We start from the raw sequence: 17,026 nt of genomic DNA on the forward strand, positions 1-17,026 counted from the left end.
TCTCATGATATCAACATGATGCTATCTCATTTAACTTTTATAGAAGTCTTTTCCTTCCCACTTTCTTATCCTTTTTTCTCAAATCTCCACCTTCCCCGGGTTACCAAGAAGTTACCAGTGTCCAGGCTAACTCCTTCTTGATAATGGAACTCGTCCTGCTTACAGAGAAGTAGGTCTGAGGTTGGAGGCGGGTCTGCTTTGGCTGTATCAGAAGGCAATGAAGACTAGTCCACCCACCGCTGGACCCAGAGAACTAACACAAAATAAAGCAGCGGAGCCTTTGGTTCTGTCTTCAGCAATATTTATTGGAAACAGCAACGCTTCCCGTGGGAAGACTTTATACATCAAGCAGTAAGATTTGCCTTTCACTCCACACGATCCACAACCGCAGGCGGCACATCCGAAGCAGCACATTAAACCTCTGAAAGAATCCGTACAGCTAGATAAATAGAACTCTGGATACCTAACAAGATTTAATGACTGATACAAACAACAACAACAACAACTCATAAGCATACGCATAGCACTGTACACACAAAATGAAGAGGAGATAGAAGGGACAGAAAGAAATGTCATTACTGAACTGCGAAAGAGTCTTGCATATGCAGCCACACATCTTAAACTGCTAAGCACAAAAATTGTCTTTATTTGGTCCTCATTGAGGGCAGAATATGCACAAACGATGTTCAAAGAACACAAGGAGAACGTGGAATGGGAAGATAGGTACTGTTTCTTGGTCTATGGACTAGTGGGCAAATGGTTTCGAGTGCTCTTCTTCTTGTGTTTCTGTATCAAATGGATTCATGAAACATGTAATTCATAAACAGAACTGAAGTGAAGACATCTGTGCCCCCTTCCGTGTACCTTCAGAAATGCCCTGTATACATATCTGGTTTCTGTACAGCAAGAAAGGAAAGCTTGGAGACCAGGTCCTTTCCAATTCCTCATAGTAGAGAACCTCTTCAGCTCCTCCCACAACATGATGACCATCTTACTTAGAGATAAAATGGGAATCACCCTCTGGCTTTAACAGCAGGGAGGGAAGAAAACCAGCTGAACGTCAGAAATGGGCATAAGCAGAGGAACAAAGGAGACTTTTCAGAGAAGGCTTTGAACCCACACTCAACACTTTCTATGAGAGCGTTCAGGGATTCACTCGTTCAGACAAGAAGATAATTTGCTGGTGAGGGAGGCTTTCTTGGACAGTTCTGTGACTCACACGTTTGGGAGGGGCTGATGTGAAAACAAGAACTTTCTCTTCTACTTAAATGGAGAACCTGAGACCTTGAGACGGCCCGCCAGTGATAGATAATATTTTCAGTAGGATGGTGGATATGTGATGTGGCTCATGGTCAAATTCTCAGAGGCCACAGCCTCCTGAGAACTGTGTAAACAGCAGTTCTGTGACTACTGGCTGGTCTCAAATGGTATTGTAAAGCACATGCCATGCCCACCAGGCTAAGAAGATATCATCCATCACCATGACTCTTGTGGGATCACACAAGTCAACCAAACGTACTCAGTGGGGCTTGACGACTTGGACCACTGCAGCCTGCACTTGGGATGTTTTGTAAGCAGCATTACCAAAGCAGTGGTTAAACCTAACTATCTGGGTCAAGAAGAGGTGAGCAGCCAGCGTTGACATCCTAGTGGGGCAGAGCAACCAGAATCTCCACATAATTGATGGGGAAGAAGCCTGACTGGCCGTGGAGCATCCCCTCATACCAGTTCTCATCAATCTGGTTAGTGAGTGTGATGATATCACCCTCTTTAAAACCCAACTCCCCTTCATTTTCAGGTTCAAAGTCGTACAGAGCTCGGCAGCAGGGCTGATCCATTGGGGCACCTGGGAGTGAGAGTAGGAGAGAAGAACACAGAGAGACAAGGGGAATTTAGCACACACGACTCCTGCCTGGCTTGCTGTCCCCCTGGGCTCCTCCTGCACTCCTCTTCCTGCTGCAGCTTCCTCTTGGCTCTGGTCCCCAGTGTCTGCTGCATGGCACCTTGCTCTCTACCAGTCTTCAGAAGTTTTCTCACGTTTCTGGGAGTTGCTGAATTCCTGTTTCTTTTTCCAGTATTAAAAATTGGTCACATCTATTCTTTTGGTACATACAAGACAGTTCATCAAGGCTGGCCTTCCTAACAACGTGCAGAGATGGGAGACTCAATGACTTAAGGAGTCTTAGCGAGATTTGGACTTCCCCAGTGGCACTAGTGGTAAAGAACCCACCTGCCAATGCAGGAGACGTAAGAGACGAGGGTTCGATCTTTGGGTCAGAAAGGTCCCCTGGAGGAGGGCATGGCAACCCACTCCAGTATTTTTGCCCAGGAAATCCCGTGAACAGAGGAGCCTAGTGAGCTATGGTCCACAGGGTTGCAAAGAGTCAGACTCAACTCAAGTGACTTAGCACAGCACGGCACAGTGAGATTTAGGTTCATCATGGAGCATGGCCAAAATTCTTTCCACACTAGCACTTTAAGATCTCTGCCTATATGAAATAGTACAGTTCATTACACGGACAATGTTTTGCAGCATCAGAATAACAGTGCAGTTCACACTTTTTAAAAATAAAGACCTCAGTCTCCGGAAGTTGCTGTAATATAGTGAAAAACAGGACAATATAAAACATTGTGTTCAAGTTCTTACTCTGTGACCTTGTGTAAGGCACTTCAGTCTCAGTTTCTTTGTCTAAAATTGGAATGAACAGTTAGAACTTATTTCTGTGGCTATTAAATGAGATTATATAAAAGTGATATAATTATACCTGTGCATTAATATACCGCATATATGACTATGATGTGTGTCCATCAGAGCTATGGCATAGAAAAATAGTATATTTACCTTGATTTAAATAATGATGGATGGGCCCATATCTTAAAAGAGATCTATGTTAAATCAGTAAGCATACTGACAGAGTCGCTGCTGCTGCTGCTAAGTCGCTTCAGTCGTCTCTGACTCTGTGAGACCCCATAGACGGCAGCCCACCAGGATCTCCTGTCCCTGGGATTCTCCAGGCAAGAACACTGGAGTGGGTTGCCATTTCCTTCTCCAATGAATGAAAGTGAAAAGTGAAAGTGAAGTTGCTCAGTCGTGTCTGACTCCTAGCGACCCCATGGACTGCAGCCTACCAGGCTCCTCTGTCCATGGGATTCTCCAGGCAAGAGTACTGGAGTGGGGTGCCATTGCCTTCTCCACTGACAGAGTAGGCATACACATATACTAATAAACTCAGACAAGTGCATGCAGATCCATGCCACCTAGACGGCTTTGAAGGGGAACAATAACATTTATTTATTTATTTTAATTTAGAGAAAGCAAGTTAATGAGTCTCTGAGAGAAAAGTGGAATATGTGATTGGTTTCTGAGCACCAGAGAACAGGTTACCTATAACTTACATGACTAGTCCTTGTAACCGGTTAACTTCTAAAAAACCACTGCTGTTATCCACACACGGAGTGCTCTGAGCAGCAGAGCTCAGCACAAGGGGCAGAGAGCCCCCACCGTCATCACACACCTCACTTCTTTCCTTTGTAGTCTCCTGAGGACACCTATGTTTCCTCCCATCGAACATTGAGCACTGGGGATGCAGGAAACATGGAAGAAAGCTGCACATCCTTACAGTCCACATCTAGTATCAGACAGTTTCTCTTCTTCAACCAAGCAGATTAGATTACTAAGGCTGAATATATCGCAAGCACAGGCTTTTACCCAATCTGCGTGTAGCGGGTGGACAGCAGTGGTGTCAGCTAAAAGGATACTACTGGGTATACACCAATATCCTTGATAGAAAATTAGTTTTCATTTTTATTGTACCAACCTGTTACTACAGCACAGTGAACTGGCTGGAGGGTAGGGAGAGGAGAGTCAAGCAGCTATTGAGACTCAGAATATATTCATCTGCAAATATATTCACCCATGTGTTTCTTTGACTCCAGAAATCCAACAGTTTCCTGGAGCTGCTGTCTGTGGGTTATAAGTGAGTGTATGTGGGCACATACTGTCCAGGGGCATTCACCTTTATGCAGGCAAGATTCATAGAAGCAGAAAAACAGGCAGGAAAAAACTCATGACATCCCTACAATGAAACTGACATATTAAGGTGACTTTAAGACCACAAAGGTCAAAATCAAATGTGTTTGCTGTAGCAAGTAAGTGTGGGCTGATGGTGGACAGTGAGAGAAAAAGGGACTTACAAAGAAAGTTTAATAGAGGAGAGAGAGTAAAGGAGAGGAAGGGAGAGTCAATGATACAAGAAGGAACTCCGTTAAGTTTCTGACACCACCATTCTGTAAGAAATATATTACTGTGTATTCCTCATGTAGCCAGACTGGACCACTCCTAGAATTTCTGGAAGCATGTCAACTGGGGGTGCCCAAGGCCTGTGGAATGGGTTCTGCAGCCCTTAGCTCCTTACCTGCAGGTTTGGGGGTGCCTGTGTGGGAGAGGCCCCCATTGGGCTGAGTGCTGTCCCCCGTTGAAAACTCCAGGCTCATTCGAGGTTTAGGCTGATACTCCCTTCTTGGCTGGGATGAAGCTTGTCTTATTCTACATTAAAAAGAAAAAGGGGATGCAGACAATTAAGACACAAAAAGAAAAGTCATAAAATCCAGAAAATACTTAGGTTACCCACCAATCTACCATTGTGGAATATGAGAAAGGATCCTTAGTTTTCTTTTCTGTGTCTTTCTCCATGTTTTACACTGTAGTCACACCCTATATGGCTCTACCCTCACTGTCTTCATTCTTCCTCTCACTTGCTCCCTCATTTACTCAGAGCTCACTTTGCAAGGATGCACTGTGTTAGGTGCCAGGAACACAAAGACCAATCAGTCACTAGTCTTACCCTCAAGCTTATGGTCTGGTGGGAAGACAGATCATAAACAACTGATTACTGTAAACTGTAGTAAACACTATTATGGAGATCTGCGTAAAATGTTCTAGGAACACAGAGGTGGAGCTGGGGGTGAGGAGTCTACCTGTCCATGGAGAAGTCAGAGAGGGTTTGAGGAGAAAAGTAAAAGATGGTTAGCAGTCATTTCTAGATGAATAGCTATTCCCAGAAGACAGTTATTCCCTGCTGAGCTTGAGAATATGTGGAGGGAAAAGAGGAGGAAATACGGTATACTCTGGGTACAGCACAGAGGAAGGAGAAAGAATCCAAGGGAGACGGGAGGAAGTGGGAAAGGCACAGGCAGCAAATGTATTCTGCACACCCCGAAGTGTTTTCCACAGCGCCAGATGCTCACTAAGCAAAGTGCACAGCCAATCCGCAAGTGTGGGGGGAGTCTCAGTTCAGTTCAGTTCAGTTCAGTTGCTCAGTCGTGTCTGACTCTCTGCGACCCCATGAATCGCAGCACGCCAGGCCTCCCTGTCCATCATCAACTCCCGGAGTTCACTCAGACTCACGTCCATTGAGTCGGTGATGCCATCCAGCCATCTCATCCTCTGTCGTCCCCTTCTCTAGGGTATGGCGATTATAGAATGACAGTGGCTCTGAACATGGTTCAGAGGGAACAAAGAAAAGTGGCCTTCATGCTCAGCAGATGTCATAAAGATATATCATGCTTCTTTAGTACAATGAAATGCATGGTTTTCAACCCTCCTAGAGGCTTCAGAGCATGACACGTGTTTCCACAAGGGTTCACTGTCCAAACACTAGTCAAGGAAGACACTGAGGAGAGGACAAGGCTGGCCACATGGCAACAGGTTGAGGAAATTTCTCATAACACAGCCCTATACCTGCAGGAGGCCTTGTGCATTTATAGCCATATCAGCAGCTCTGAGAGCCTTATCTGGCCATAAGCTGAGAATAAAATCTCTTGAGGCAATCCTTTGATGTGCACACATTCAGCTCAAATAAAATAACACATATTACACAGCACAGGGCCACCAGACACAGCTGTGCAGGCTGTGCCTCACAGCTCTAATAATTAAACCACCCCAGCTAGGATATGGGGCCCATCTGAGAAGGCGGAACAGGCGTAAGTAATCAGCTCCCTCTGATGGACCTCATCACCACAGAGAAACTCAAAGTGTGAAACGACACAGGCTTTCCAATAGGTTATGCTTACACGGGAGCCCCTGCGGCACTGCTGCATGACCCTGAGCCCAGGTTTGCCGGTCTGTTAGGTGAGGTTAACAATACTTGGTTTACAGGGCTGTTACATGACTGATGGTGATATGCCTTCAGTACCCATAGCATAGCTGGCCGGCAAATCACATCCATTATCATTAGTAGCCTCCTGGGGGTCCCATCTGTGGCAGACAAAGTATTACCTACATATTGATTGCTCATAAAACACAAGATGATTGTTGTTTAGTCACTAAGTTGTGTCCAATTCTTTTGTGACCCCATGGACTGTAGCTCACCAGGCTCTTCTATCCAGAGGATTTCCCAGGCAAGAATACTGGAGTGGGTTGCCATTTCCTTTTCCAGGGGATCTTCCCCACCCAGAGATCGAACCTACATCTCCTACATTGGCAGGTAGATTCTTCACCACTGAGCCACCAGGGAAGCCCAAACACAACATTAGGAAGGAATGAAGGAAAGTGAAGGAAATGAAGGAAAACAGAGCCCAATACAATATAAAATCAAAACAAATGATTCACAAGTTGCTTATGTAGGGTCAGTAGGAATCCTGAAGAAAGTTTTTCTTCTAATGTATTCTAATATTTCCACTTCTTTATACACCATTTCATAGCAAGAAAATGGAAATGGGAAATGCAGGGAACTGTACAATACCTCTCCTCCAGTCTGACAGTGACCTGCTGCAGGATCTGGACTGCCTGCTTATGGTACTCCAGCTGGGCTTGGACGAGCGCAGACAGCTGGCTCACCTGCTCGATCTGCAGATCAATGGGGGAACCACGTCTTAGTTATCAGGTTACAGTCCTTAATCATCTGCTACTGCTCAGTCCAAATGACGCAGCTACCCGACACACAGCCCAGTGCTCGGCGGTGCCCACGACTGTGCAATGAGCCAGGCTAACTGATAGTTTTGCGGGTAACAAATTGATTAAAGATAAGAAAGCATCCCTGTGCTTGGAAACTCTAGTTCTAGGAGAAGAAACAGTCAGAATCCTCCCAGAGGTCACAAAGCTCTCATCAAACAGTCTCATGCTTAGCCATAACCTTCTGATTACGATTTGGCTTCTTTGATTGATTTTCTATAGGACAAAAGATGCATTGACAAGAACATTCTTTGTTTTCTATACTTCTCATGCTAAGTCAATATCAGTGCTGTTAATAAAAATGTAAATATTGATTTCTCATATGAGGCACTATGGGAGGCAGTGTGGTTTGACAGAAAACCTTTTGTTCTCTCTGACCCTCATCTGCAATGTAAAAGGCTTGGGTTGAGTGGCACCTTGGGCTCACTCCTCCTCTAACCTTCTGAGCATCCTGGGTTACTCTTCACGTTGTGTCTTGTGTTGTGATCCAGTTGAATAGTTGCCTCTGAGTGAATAGAGGCAATGCTACCCCATGAGTTTTGGAGTGGGGCTGGGTCCTTGGTGAAGAGGAGGAATGCTGTGACTCAGGTCACCCTCTCCCTCATGGTGTTCCTCCTCGGTAGGTAGATGGACACGTTGTTTTACATAATCACAAACTAGCAATGTTTCTGGAGAGTCTGGAAGTCTGGATATGTTCAACATGCCTCCCCTGTCACCAGTCGGGGTGGGGCGGGCGGTAAATACCTAAAGGCTCTGTAAATACCTTGGCAGAAGCTGGTGAGCAACTGATGGGGCTAGAGGTGAAGATGAGCAAGGACAGAAAATCTGGTTAATAGGTCTTATGACATGAGTGGTTAGAAAGCAACTGTTAAAGCCATGAAAAATAATTCAGCATTCTGGAAATGTGAAGGAAACTTTTAAACTATCTCACCTATGTCCCAAATGTAGTATCTATGCAACAATCTTCAACCTTAATTGTAATTACCTTTGGAAAGAAAAGGTTAACTTTACCTCAAAATATAGACCATCTTAACCATACATAAAACTGAGCACCGAAAAATCAATGCTTTTGAACTGTGGTGTTGGAGAAGACTCTTGAAATTCCCTTGGACTGCAAGGAGATCCAACCAGTCCATCCTAAAGGAAATCAGTCCTGAATATTCATTGGAAGGACTGATGTTGAAGCTGAATCTCCAATACTTTGGCCACCTGATGTGAAGAACTGATTCACTGGAATAACACCCTGATCCTGGGAAAGACTGAAGGCAGAAGGGGAAGGGGACGACAGAGGATGAGATGGTTGGATGGCATCACTGACTTAATGGACATGAGTTTGAGCAAGCTCCGGGAGATGGTGATGGATGGGGAAGCCTGATATGCTGTGGTCCATGGGGTTGCAAAGAGTTTGACATGACTGAGTGACTGAACTGAACTGAATGTATATTGGACACATACTTACTGACAACACTGACTGATTTTCTTATTTAATCTGAAGTCAATTTGCCTTACACTTCACATTTCAACAGAGTATTTGCTTAAACTATTGGACTTATATAGGTCATCAGAAAGTGAAAGTCATTTGGTTGTGTCTGACTCTTTGTGATGCCATAGACTGTAGCCTGCCAGACTCCTCTGTCATGGGATTCTCCAGGCAAGAATACTGGAGTGGGTAGCCATTCCCTTCTCCAGGAGACCTTCCCAACGCAGGGACTGAACCCAGGTCTCCAGCATTGTAGGCAGATTCTTTACCATCTGAGCCCCCAGGGAAGCCCAGGTCATCAGAAACATTCTTTATCTCCCTACTATTTATAACAGTTTAAGATTATTAGCAGACAAAAATCTAGTTACATCAAACTTTTTGTTGTGCTGTCGTGTGTGTGTGTGTGTGTGTGTGTGTGTGTGTGCGCGCGTGCGCTCATTTGTATCTGACTCTTTACTACCCCATGAACTGGAGCCTGCCAGCTCCTCTGTCCTTAGAATTTTTCTATGTAAGATTACCGGAATGTGTTTCTGTATCTACTGCAGGGTCTCTTCCTGACCCAGGGATTGAATCCGAGTCTTGTGCCTCCTGCACTGACAGGTGGATTCTTTATCACTAGTACCATCTGGGAAGCTCACAGCAAACTATAGGAATATAGGAACAGCTTTACAATTTCTCAGTCTACTTTATAATTTTAAATTATTTAAAAAAAATAACTACTGAAGCTTTCACCACATAGTACTATCAGTGATTCACATTTTAAATTTCATAACCCTTTAACATATTAATCCTGTTCCTCAAAGGTGAAGTTAAATTAAAAACCACAGGAGAGTCACTCACATCCATCTCTAAGAGATTGAACATGCTTGACTCAGCAATCTCCTTAGACTCATCAAATTTCTCCAGAGCTTGACGTAACTCTTCATCAGGAATCTTGCCTTGTCGTTTCTTCTTGTAATCAAAGTCCAGGCGTCTTCCCTCCAACTTCTTCAGATGATGCTGAAAAAATCAAGGGCAGAAATGTGCTTTGAAGGGACCTATGGAAAAGGACTATTTACAGCTCACTTCCCCACCATGCCTATTGGCTTCCAAAATAAGACAGGCTAAGTTCTAAAACATCACATCACCAGAGAAATAAAGAAACACACATCAATGGGGGCAAATGTTTCTAAAGGCCAAGACATTTATGTTTGGGAAACACCTTTAAAAATAATTAATAGCAAGAAAGAAATTGTGGAAAATACTGATGCCCTTTATTGTCTGCCCCTGCTGGGTCAAAGCTAAGGTGGAATATATGCCTCTCCACCCTATGACTAGAGGTGGAAGCTAGGAAGGTTTAGAAAGCACAGGCATACGGGGCTCACAAGTCTCCATCTTCAAGGAAATGGTATCTCGTGGGAAGGCAGAGGAAAAATGGTTTCCTTGAAATGAAGTGAGAAAGAAAAGTATTCTTTCTTTTTCATATCATAAAACATTTGTCCTGGAAGGGATTTATTTTTGAGGTAATCCAGTCTATTAGAATTACCTTAAGATATTTACTAAAACTACAGATTCTTGATCACTTGAATTAGAATATCCAGGGCTGAGGCCCAGGCAACTTGGTCTCAGCACTTAGCCTTACAGACTGATGCAGCTTTAGGAGAATCATGGATTAATTTAAGTCTCCCATCTGACAGATGATGACACTGAGTCCTAAGACCTAACTTGAAAGAGACCTTCATCAGGACCTAACCCCCAACACTGCGCAGTAATTCCCCTTTGCATCACCCTGATGCACACATTCCAGATGTGGGACTGCCCAGCCTTGCCCCAACGCCTCCAGTAACCAATTAGGAAAGTAGTTTCAAAAAGCCACAAAGTATTTTTTTCCTATGAGCTGCTGCTGCTGCTGCTAAGTCGCTTCAGTCATGTCCAACTCTGCGTGACCCCATAGACAGCAGCCCACCAGGCTCCCCCATCCCTGGGATTCTCCAGGCAAGAACACTGGAGTGAGTTGCCATTTCCTTCTCCAATGCATGAAAGTGAAAACTGAAAGTGAAGTCACTCAGTCATGTCCGACTCTTAGTGACCCCATGGACTGCAGCCTACCAGGCTCCTCCGTCCATGAGATTTTACAGGCAAGAGTACTGGAGTGGGGTGCCATCGCCTTCTCCGAGCTGCAGTGTCCCACTATTAATGGGTGGAGGGAAATGTGCTAGATTTCTCTTGACCCTGGGTGTTCAGGGAGTGAGAGGGAAGAAAATGAAAATGAAGTTGGGAGTGGGGAAGAAATGAGAAGGTGGGAGGAAGAATATCCTTGACCTTCCTGCCACCACACACCCTGCCTCCAGCCCATGCCCTGATCCAAACTAAGTGCTTGTCCCTTTGGAAGGAATGCCCTTTTAAAATGTCTGAACCTGCAGTCAGCTGCAAAACAGAGCACTGGAATCAGAGAGACAGGTTTGGAGTGAGTCTGCCACCTAGCAACAGTGTGGCAGGGTTGAAGATTTAAGCTAGAGATTGCAGAGACTTCATTTATCTGAAAATCAAATTTCAGACAAGTTAAACAGATATCTGTTGAAAGAATGGATGAGCAAACATTACACACCTAGTTAGAGGTTAAAGCCAATTGAACATTATTGATTTGGAAAAACTAAACTGTTCTACCAGAGAAGGCAATGGCACCCCACTCTAGTACTCTTGCCTGGAAAATCCCATGGACGGAGGAGCCTGGTAGGCTGCAGTCCATGGGGTCTCGAAGAGGCGGACACGACTGAGCAACTTCAACTTTCAGTTTTCACTTTCATGCATTGGAGAAGGAAATGGCAACCCACTCCAGTGTTCTTGCCTGGAGAATCTCAGGGACAGGAGAGCCTGGTGGGCTGCCATCTATGGGGTTGCACAGAGTCGGACATGACTGAAGCGACTTAGCAGCAGCAGCAGCAGCAAACTATTCTACATGTTTTAGAAAGGATAGTTGGGTATATTTCCTCAAGTCTAACAACCATTATGAAAACACAAGTTTATAGAGTAAAAGAAGAACTACATATACAAGCCAACAACTGGTACAGCTGGTATTTTAGAGGGTGAAATCATCCCAGAAAACATAGAATAATTAATAAAATTGTATAGTCAGGGAAAGAATATCCTTCTGGAGAAAAATGCTTGAAAAACTTGAAAACTGAACATGGAGAAATTAAATGTAATACTCTTGAGTGGCACGGTCATAATAATGGGGCAAAAAGTACTACATTTACCATTTATCTTGATTTTTCATGCTGGATTTTTTACAGTTCACATGCTCAGTGTTGACAACATGCATGGTAAGTTTTAAAAAAAATGTTTCCTAAAGGAAAAGGGAACCTGCATCTGTACAATTCCAACATCCAGTTTGCAAATAACTAGTAGCAGGTACCTGAATTTCCCTCAGATCTTTGTCATGAAGATTCTGAAGGGGGTCAATGAAGTTCTGCTTCACTTCCATGTCCAAGGAGTCCTTTACCTCCGAGAGTTCCCTCATGGCCTCCCCAACCTCACCAAGCGCTGGGCCTGCAAGGTAATAAGGAAGCCCTTGAACATTAAAGAACAAAGAGGAAATGCACTTGCAGTAACAGGGCCCCTCACAGACCACACCCAGGAACAGCTGCCTGTCTTCTGAAGACAACCAAGACAAGAGACGGTATATAATGCCCTCTGGAGATCAGTGTATTTTCCACCTGAGAAAGTTCATAAAAGTTCACTGAGTACAACAGACTCAATGCCCTTGGGGGTGGGGGCCTGCATTCCTTACTATAGAGAACATAAAAGTTTGCTTTTCCTTTGAACAGGAATTGGAAGCTCCCTACCCTCCTTTGGAGGAGCCTCTTGTTGAAAGTGAAAGAGGAGAGTGAAAAAGTTGGCTTAAAGCTCAACATTCAGAAAACTAAGATCATGGCATCTGGTCCCATTACTTCATGGCAAATAGATGGGGAAACAGTGGAAACAGTGGCTGACTTTATTTTGGGGGCTCCAAAATCACTGCAGATGGTGACTGTAGGCATGAAATTAAAAGATGCTTACTCCTTGGAAGGAAAGTTATGACCAACCTAGATAGCATATTCAAAACCAGAGACATGACTTTGCCAACAAAGGTCCATCTAGTCAAGGCTATGGTTTTTCCAGTGGTCATGCATGGATGTGAGAATTGGAATGTGAAGAAAGCTGAACGCCAAAGAATTGATGCTTCTGAACTGTGGTGTTGGAGAAGACTCTTGAGAGTCCCTTGGACTGCAAGGAGATCCAACCAGTCCATTCTGAAGGAGATCAGCCCTGGGTGTTCTTTGGAAGGAATGATGCTAAAGCTGAAACTCCAATACTTTGGCCACCTCATGTGAAAAGTTGACTCATTGGAAAAGACTCTGATGCTGGGAGGGATTGGGGGCAGGAGGAGAAGGGGACAACAGAGGATGAGATGGTTGGATGGCATCACCAACTCAATGGACATGGGTTTGCGTAGACTCCAGTAGTTGGTGATGGACAGGGAGGCCTGGCGTGCTGCGGTTCATGGGGTCGCAAAGAGTCAGACACGACTGAGCAACTGAACTGAACCCTCCTTTGTAAGTACTTGTGCATGTGTGCTAAGTCATTTCAGCCGTGTCTGACTCTTTGTGACCCCATGGACTGCAGCCTGCCAGACTCCTCTGTCCATGGGATTCTCCAGGCAAGAATATTGGAGTGGGTTGCCATGCCCTCCTTCAGGGGACCTTCCTGACCCAGGGATTGAGCTCATGTCTTACGTCTCCTGCATTGCTAGGTGGGTTCTTTACCACTAGCGCCACCTGGGAAGCCCTCCATAAGTACTTGTGTGTGTGCATGCTAAGTCGCTTCAGTTGTGTCCAACTCTTTGTGACCCCATGGACTGTAGCCTGCCAGGCTCCTATGTCCTTGGGATTCTCCTGGCAAGAATACTGGAGTGGGTTGCCATGCCCTCCTCAGGGGATCTTCCCAACCCAGGGACTGAACCCATGTCTCTTACATCTCCTGCATTGGCAGGTGGTTCTTTACCACTAGCGCCTTCTTTATTTTTATCTATTTATTTACTTTTGGCCACACTGCGTGGAGTGTGAGATCTTAGTTCCCTGATCAGGGATCAAACCCATGACCCCTGCAGTGAAAGCAGTGATTCTTAACCACTGGACGCCCAGGGAAATCCCAAGTACTCACTCTCCCCTAGAGGAGATCTGTTTAAGGTCAATATATTCAGCAAAAACTTGGAAGGGAGAGCAGGGCTCAATCAGGAAGGACAGTTATTTGCTGTGACCTCACATTGTGAACAGAGAAGGCAATGGCACCCCACTCCAGTACTCTTGCCTGGAAAATCCCATGAATGGAGGAGCCTGGTAGGCTATAGTCCATGGGGTCGCTAAGAGTCGGACCTGACTGAGCGACTTCCCTTTCACTTTTCACTTTCATGCATTGGAGAAGGAAATGGTAACCCACTCCAGTGTTCTTGCCTGGAGAATCCCAGGGACGGCCGAGCCTGGTGGGCTTCCGTCTATGGGGTCGCATAGAGTCGGACATGACTGAAGCGACTTAGCAGTAGCAGCAACACATTGTGAATGACTGAAAACAGAAGGTGGTTAGTATGGTAGCTGAGGGTCCAGGGAGAGCGAGGTAAAGGAATTCGCCAGGGGTGTCACATTAGGTACCCTACACAGATGAGCAGAAGCTAAGAAAAAGCTTGTGCAGTGGGGTGTTGACCCGTCGCTGAGTGCGGCAGCTCCCTCTGTCCCAGTGCTCAGTCACTGCCAGACACACACAGTGGTGAACATCCAGGCCTCTGGCTGTGTCTGCCAGCTATGGTAATGATGGGATCTTATGAGGAAGAAAGAAAGTGAATAAAATTTCTAAGACAAATGACACTAAAAATGACAAAGCAACTCTGAAAACAAATAAGGGGCCCATGTGTACAAGACCCACAACTGAGTATCAAAATATAAAATGGTCTTAATTACTTCCTGCAGGGCTTTTTCCAGTGGCACTAAGATCCCCAGGACAAATGAAAACTGAAAATGTGAGGAAGCACACATTACCAAAGTTGCAGTCATCTCCAAGCTCTCTTCCAAACTTGAGCATGGCCTCTGCCAGCAGTGCCTCTGCCTGGGGGTAACCTGGCCCTTTCTCCTGGCCACGGATTTTCGACATGGTGTTGATCATGCTGAGTTTGGCTCTGGAAGCTGCAGGCAAAGAAATAAGAGACTGTCAAAGTAGGCAGTGTGATGTAGGAAAAACAGGGCTGGGTAGAGAAGCAGGCCTTGAGCAGACTCAACCAGTTCAGCTACTGAAAACTGTACCTTCACCAATGTCCTCATCTATAATATGTGCAGGTTGGCCCACAGATAAAACACAAGCATGCCCTTTTCATCACTAAACTCTCCCTTTCTTTCAGAATCTCATGAGGAACTTAACAGCAAAAGCAAAGCTCTCCAGGTGAAGGTCCCATCTTTGTGTCTTCCTGCCCATCTTCCCATGTCTTCTCTTCACTGCTGTGGTCATGCAGTTCTTCTGTGGACCTGGGAAAGCACTTAAAAACCATGGGGTTATATGATCTCTAAGTTCTAGGATTCCACTTTTATATTTCAATTCTAGGAGCCTATGGACTGAAGTAGGAAATTCATTGTTAATTCTTGCAACGTGGGCCTTCTGCCATGTTTCACTTAGACCACGTATAAAATAGAACTATTTGGAAAATCACTTCTTTACTAAGATTATGACAGTAAACAGACCCATGAAGAACAGAAATACTGTGTTCATTAAAAAGACTTAATTACTTCACTTGAACATAACTGCTTCGGAAAATGAGTTTTGTGCCACAAAGACAGCATTTCAATTTCTTTTTTGCTTTTATTTTTATAGGACAAGTGCCTAGAAGGTAAATCCAGTTTTCATGGAAGAAACAACTTTATTAGGACACTGTTAGACCCAATGATTAACTTGATGCTATGGTTTTTCAGGTTCATTTTCAGAGTTGGGACTGCATATTAAGGTAGGATTCCATCTGCATGGCAACCCCTTACAGAATCCCAGCTAATGCATACACTTCCAGTATTTAGTGGCTGACATTTCATCTTGAACATTAGGTTCAAATAGGGTTTTATTTAAACTCTGGGCTTCAAAGGTTGAATCTGGAGACAAGGAGAATTATTATGAGAGGATCCCCTTCTAAGCCTGTCCCAGGGATATTATAATGAACAAGACACCTATGGTCTCTACCTTAACAAAGCTTACAAGGTACCATCTATTTTAAAAGCAATTAGAGTGAAGCGTATATACTAAATGTCATGCAGGGAGATTATAGCAAGTCACAAAAATATAGCAACACCCTAGTTTGTATGGGTGGGCCCTGCAAAGAAGGTTTTGGGGGAGAAGCATCTTTAAACTTTGAGTCACATAATGATTAGCAGTGAGTCCTGCTAATAGCAATGTGCAAAGCCTGGTGGTACCTGGAAAAATATAAGAATATAAAATTCACATTTTCTTTACTCCTCATAGAAAAGTGTATCATACATAGTTTTAAAAACTGAAAATGTCATATGAAAACACATTTTTTTGGGGGAATAATATCATTAGAGTTTATATTCAAAGATTTTTCTACAATAAGCCTTATTTGAAATCCAGGAAAGACAGAGTCCCTGACAATGTACTCCTAGTACAGTGAGGCATCAGATACGCAACAGGGGCAGCAAATATGATAAATGCACCACACACACGGTATCAGGGGAACACAGAGAAGGAATAAGAGCAGCACGAAGAAAACTGAACTAAGCAGACACCAGACAGTAAGAGGGAGCACATGAGTAGAAGGAAAGAAGATAAATGGAGATGAAACAAACAGAGTAAGGAAACCACACATGGTGGTTAATCCTTTCAAATCCTGTTTTGACCATTTCACACTCTAAAGATTTATTCCTTTTAGGAAAGCTGGTTACTGATTTGTGCTTATATCTTGGTTCTGCTGAGAGCTGTCTTCTGGTAAGTAATTACCTGGAGTAATTGTAATAGTTAAATATACTGTAGCTGATTTCCAGATTCATCATTTTGAATGTCGTTCAATTGTGAAGAACTTTATTCTTCCACTAAGTACTTAAGAATATCTTAAATATGTTCTACATTTTCATGCTAGGGGGGAAGAAAACCATGTTCTGTTAGTTTATCTATTCTGTTAGTTTATCTATTTCTTCAAATGAAAATATTTACCTAGTGATCCATATATTTGGAGAAATGGGCTTTTAAATTTATTCACAACTATTAAGTATTTTTAAGACTCTCGGATTAGTAAGCTTCTGTGTTCTTGAAAAACATCATCAGATCTCTAAACTTTTTTTTTTGCTTCACAAATTTGCGTGTCATCCTTGTATAGGGGCCATGCTAATCTTTTCTGTGTTGTTTCAATTTTAGTACATATGCTACCAAAATGAGCACTAAATTAACCATTTTTAAGTGTTAACAAGGGTTTTTAAATGATTTTTAAAAGCAGTACTTTAAGAAACAGAGAGGAAGCCTGGAAATTACAAATTGAAGACATTAGAATTCCTATAATCTCAGTCTAGATAGCATCACCAAGTTGGATGTGCTCC

The 17,026-nt window shown here is 43.9% G+C and overlaps 1 protein-coding gene and 1 non-coding gene across 3 annotated transcripts in view; both read right to left on the bottom strand.

The window, feature by feature from the left end:
* Nucleotides 1–617: 617 nt before the first annotated feature.
* Nucleotides 618–17,026, bottom strand: part of SH3GL2 (SH3 domain containing GRB2 like 2, endophilin A1) — a 225,890-nt gene continuing 209,481 nt past the window's right edge. For both annotated transcript variants that reach the window (XM_070794497.1, XM_070794498.1), the window contains exons 4-9: nucleotides 14,483–14,626; nucleotides 11,827–11,960; nucleotides 9,273–9,431; nucleotides 6,744–6,847; nucleotides 4,416–4,546; nucleotides 618–1,846 (exon numbers count right to left, since the gene is read on the bottom strand). In XM_070794497.1, coding sequence (XP_070650598.1) covers nucleotides 1,647–1,846; nucleotides 4,416–4,546; nucleotides 6,744–6,847; nucleotides 9,273–9,431; nucleotides 11,827–11,960; nucleotides 14,483–14,626 — 872 coding nt within the window. In that variant the 3' untranslated portion in view covers nucleotides 618–1,646. The remainder of the gene's footprint in view (nucleotides 1,847–4,415; nucleotides 4,547–6,743; nucleotides 6,848–9,272; nucleotides 9,432–11,826; nucleotides 11,961–14,482; nucleotides 14,627–17,026) is intronic.
* Nucleotides 16,765–16,871, bottom strand: LOC139184745 (U6 spliceosomal RNA). Its single transcript, XR_011568299.1, has one exon. It is a non-coding gene; the product is annotated as a U6 spliceosomal RNA (small nuclear RNA).

Source organism: Bos indicus, chromosome 8, assembly GCF_029378745.1.
Source record: "Bos indicus isolate NIAB-ARS_2022 breed Sahiwal x Tharparkar chromosome 8, NIAB-ARS_B.indTharparkar_mat_pri_1.0, whole genome shotgun sequence".
Classification (NCBI taxonomy): domain Eukaryota; kingdom Metazoa; phylum Chordata; class Mammalia; order Artiodactyla; family Bovidae; genus Bos; species Bos indicus.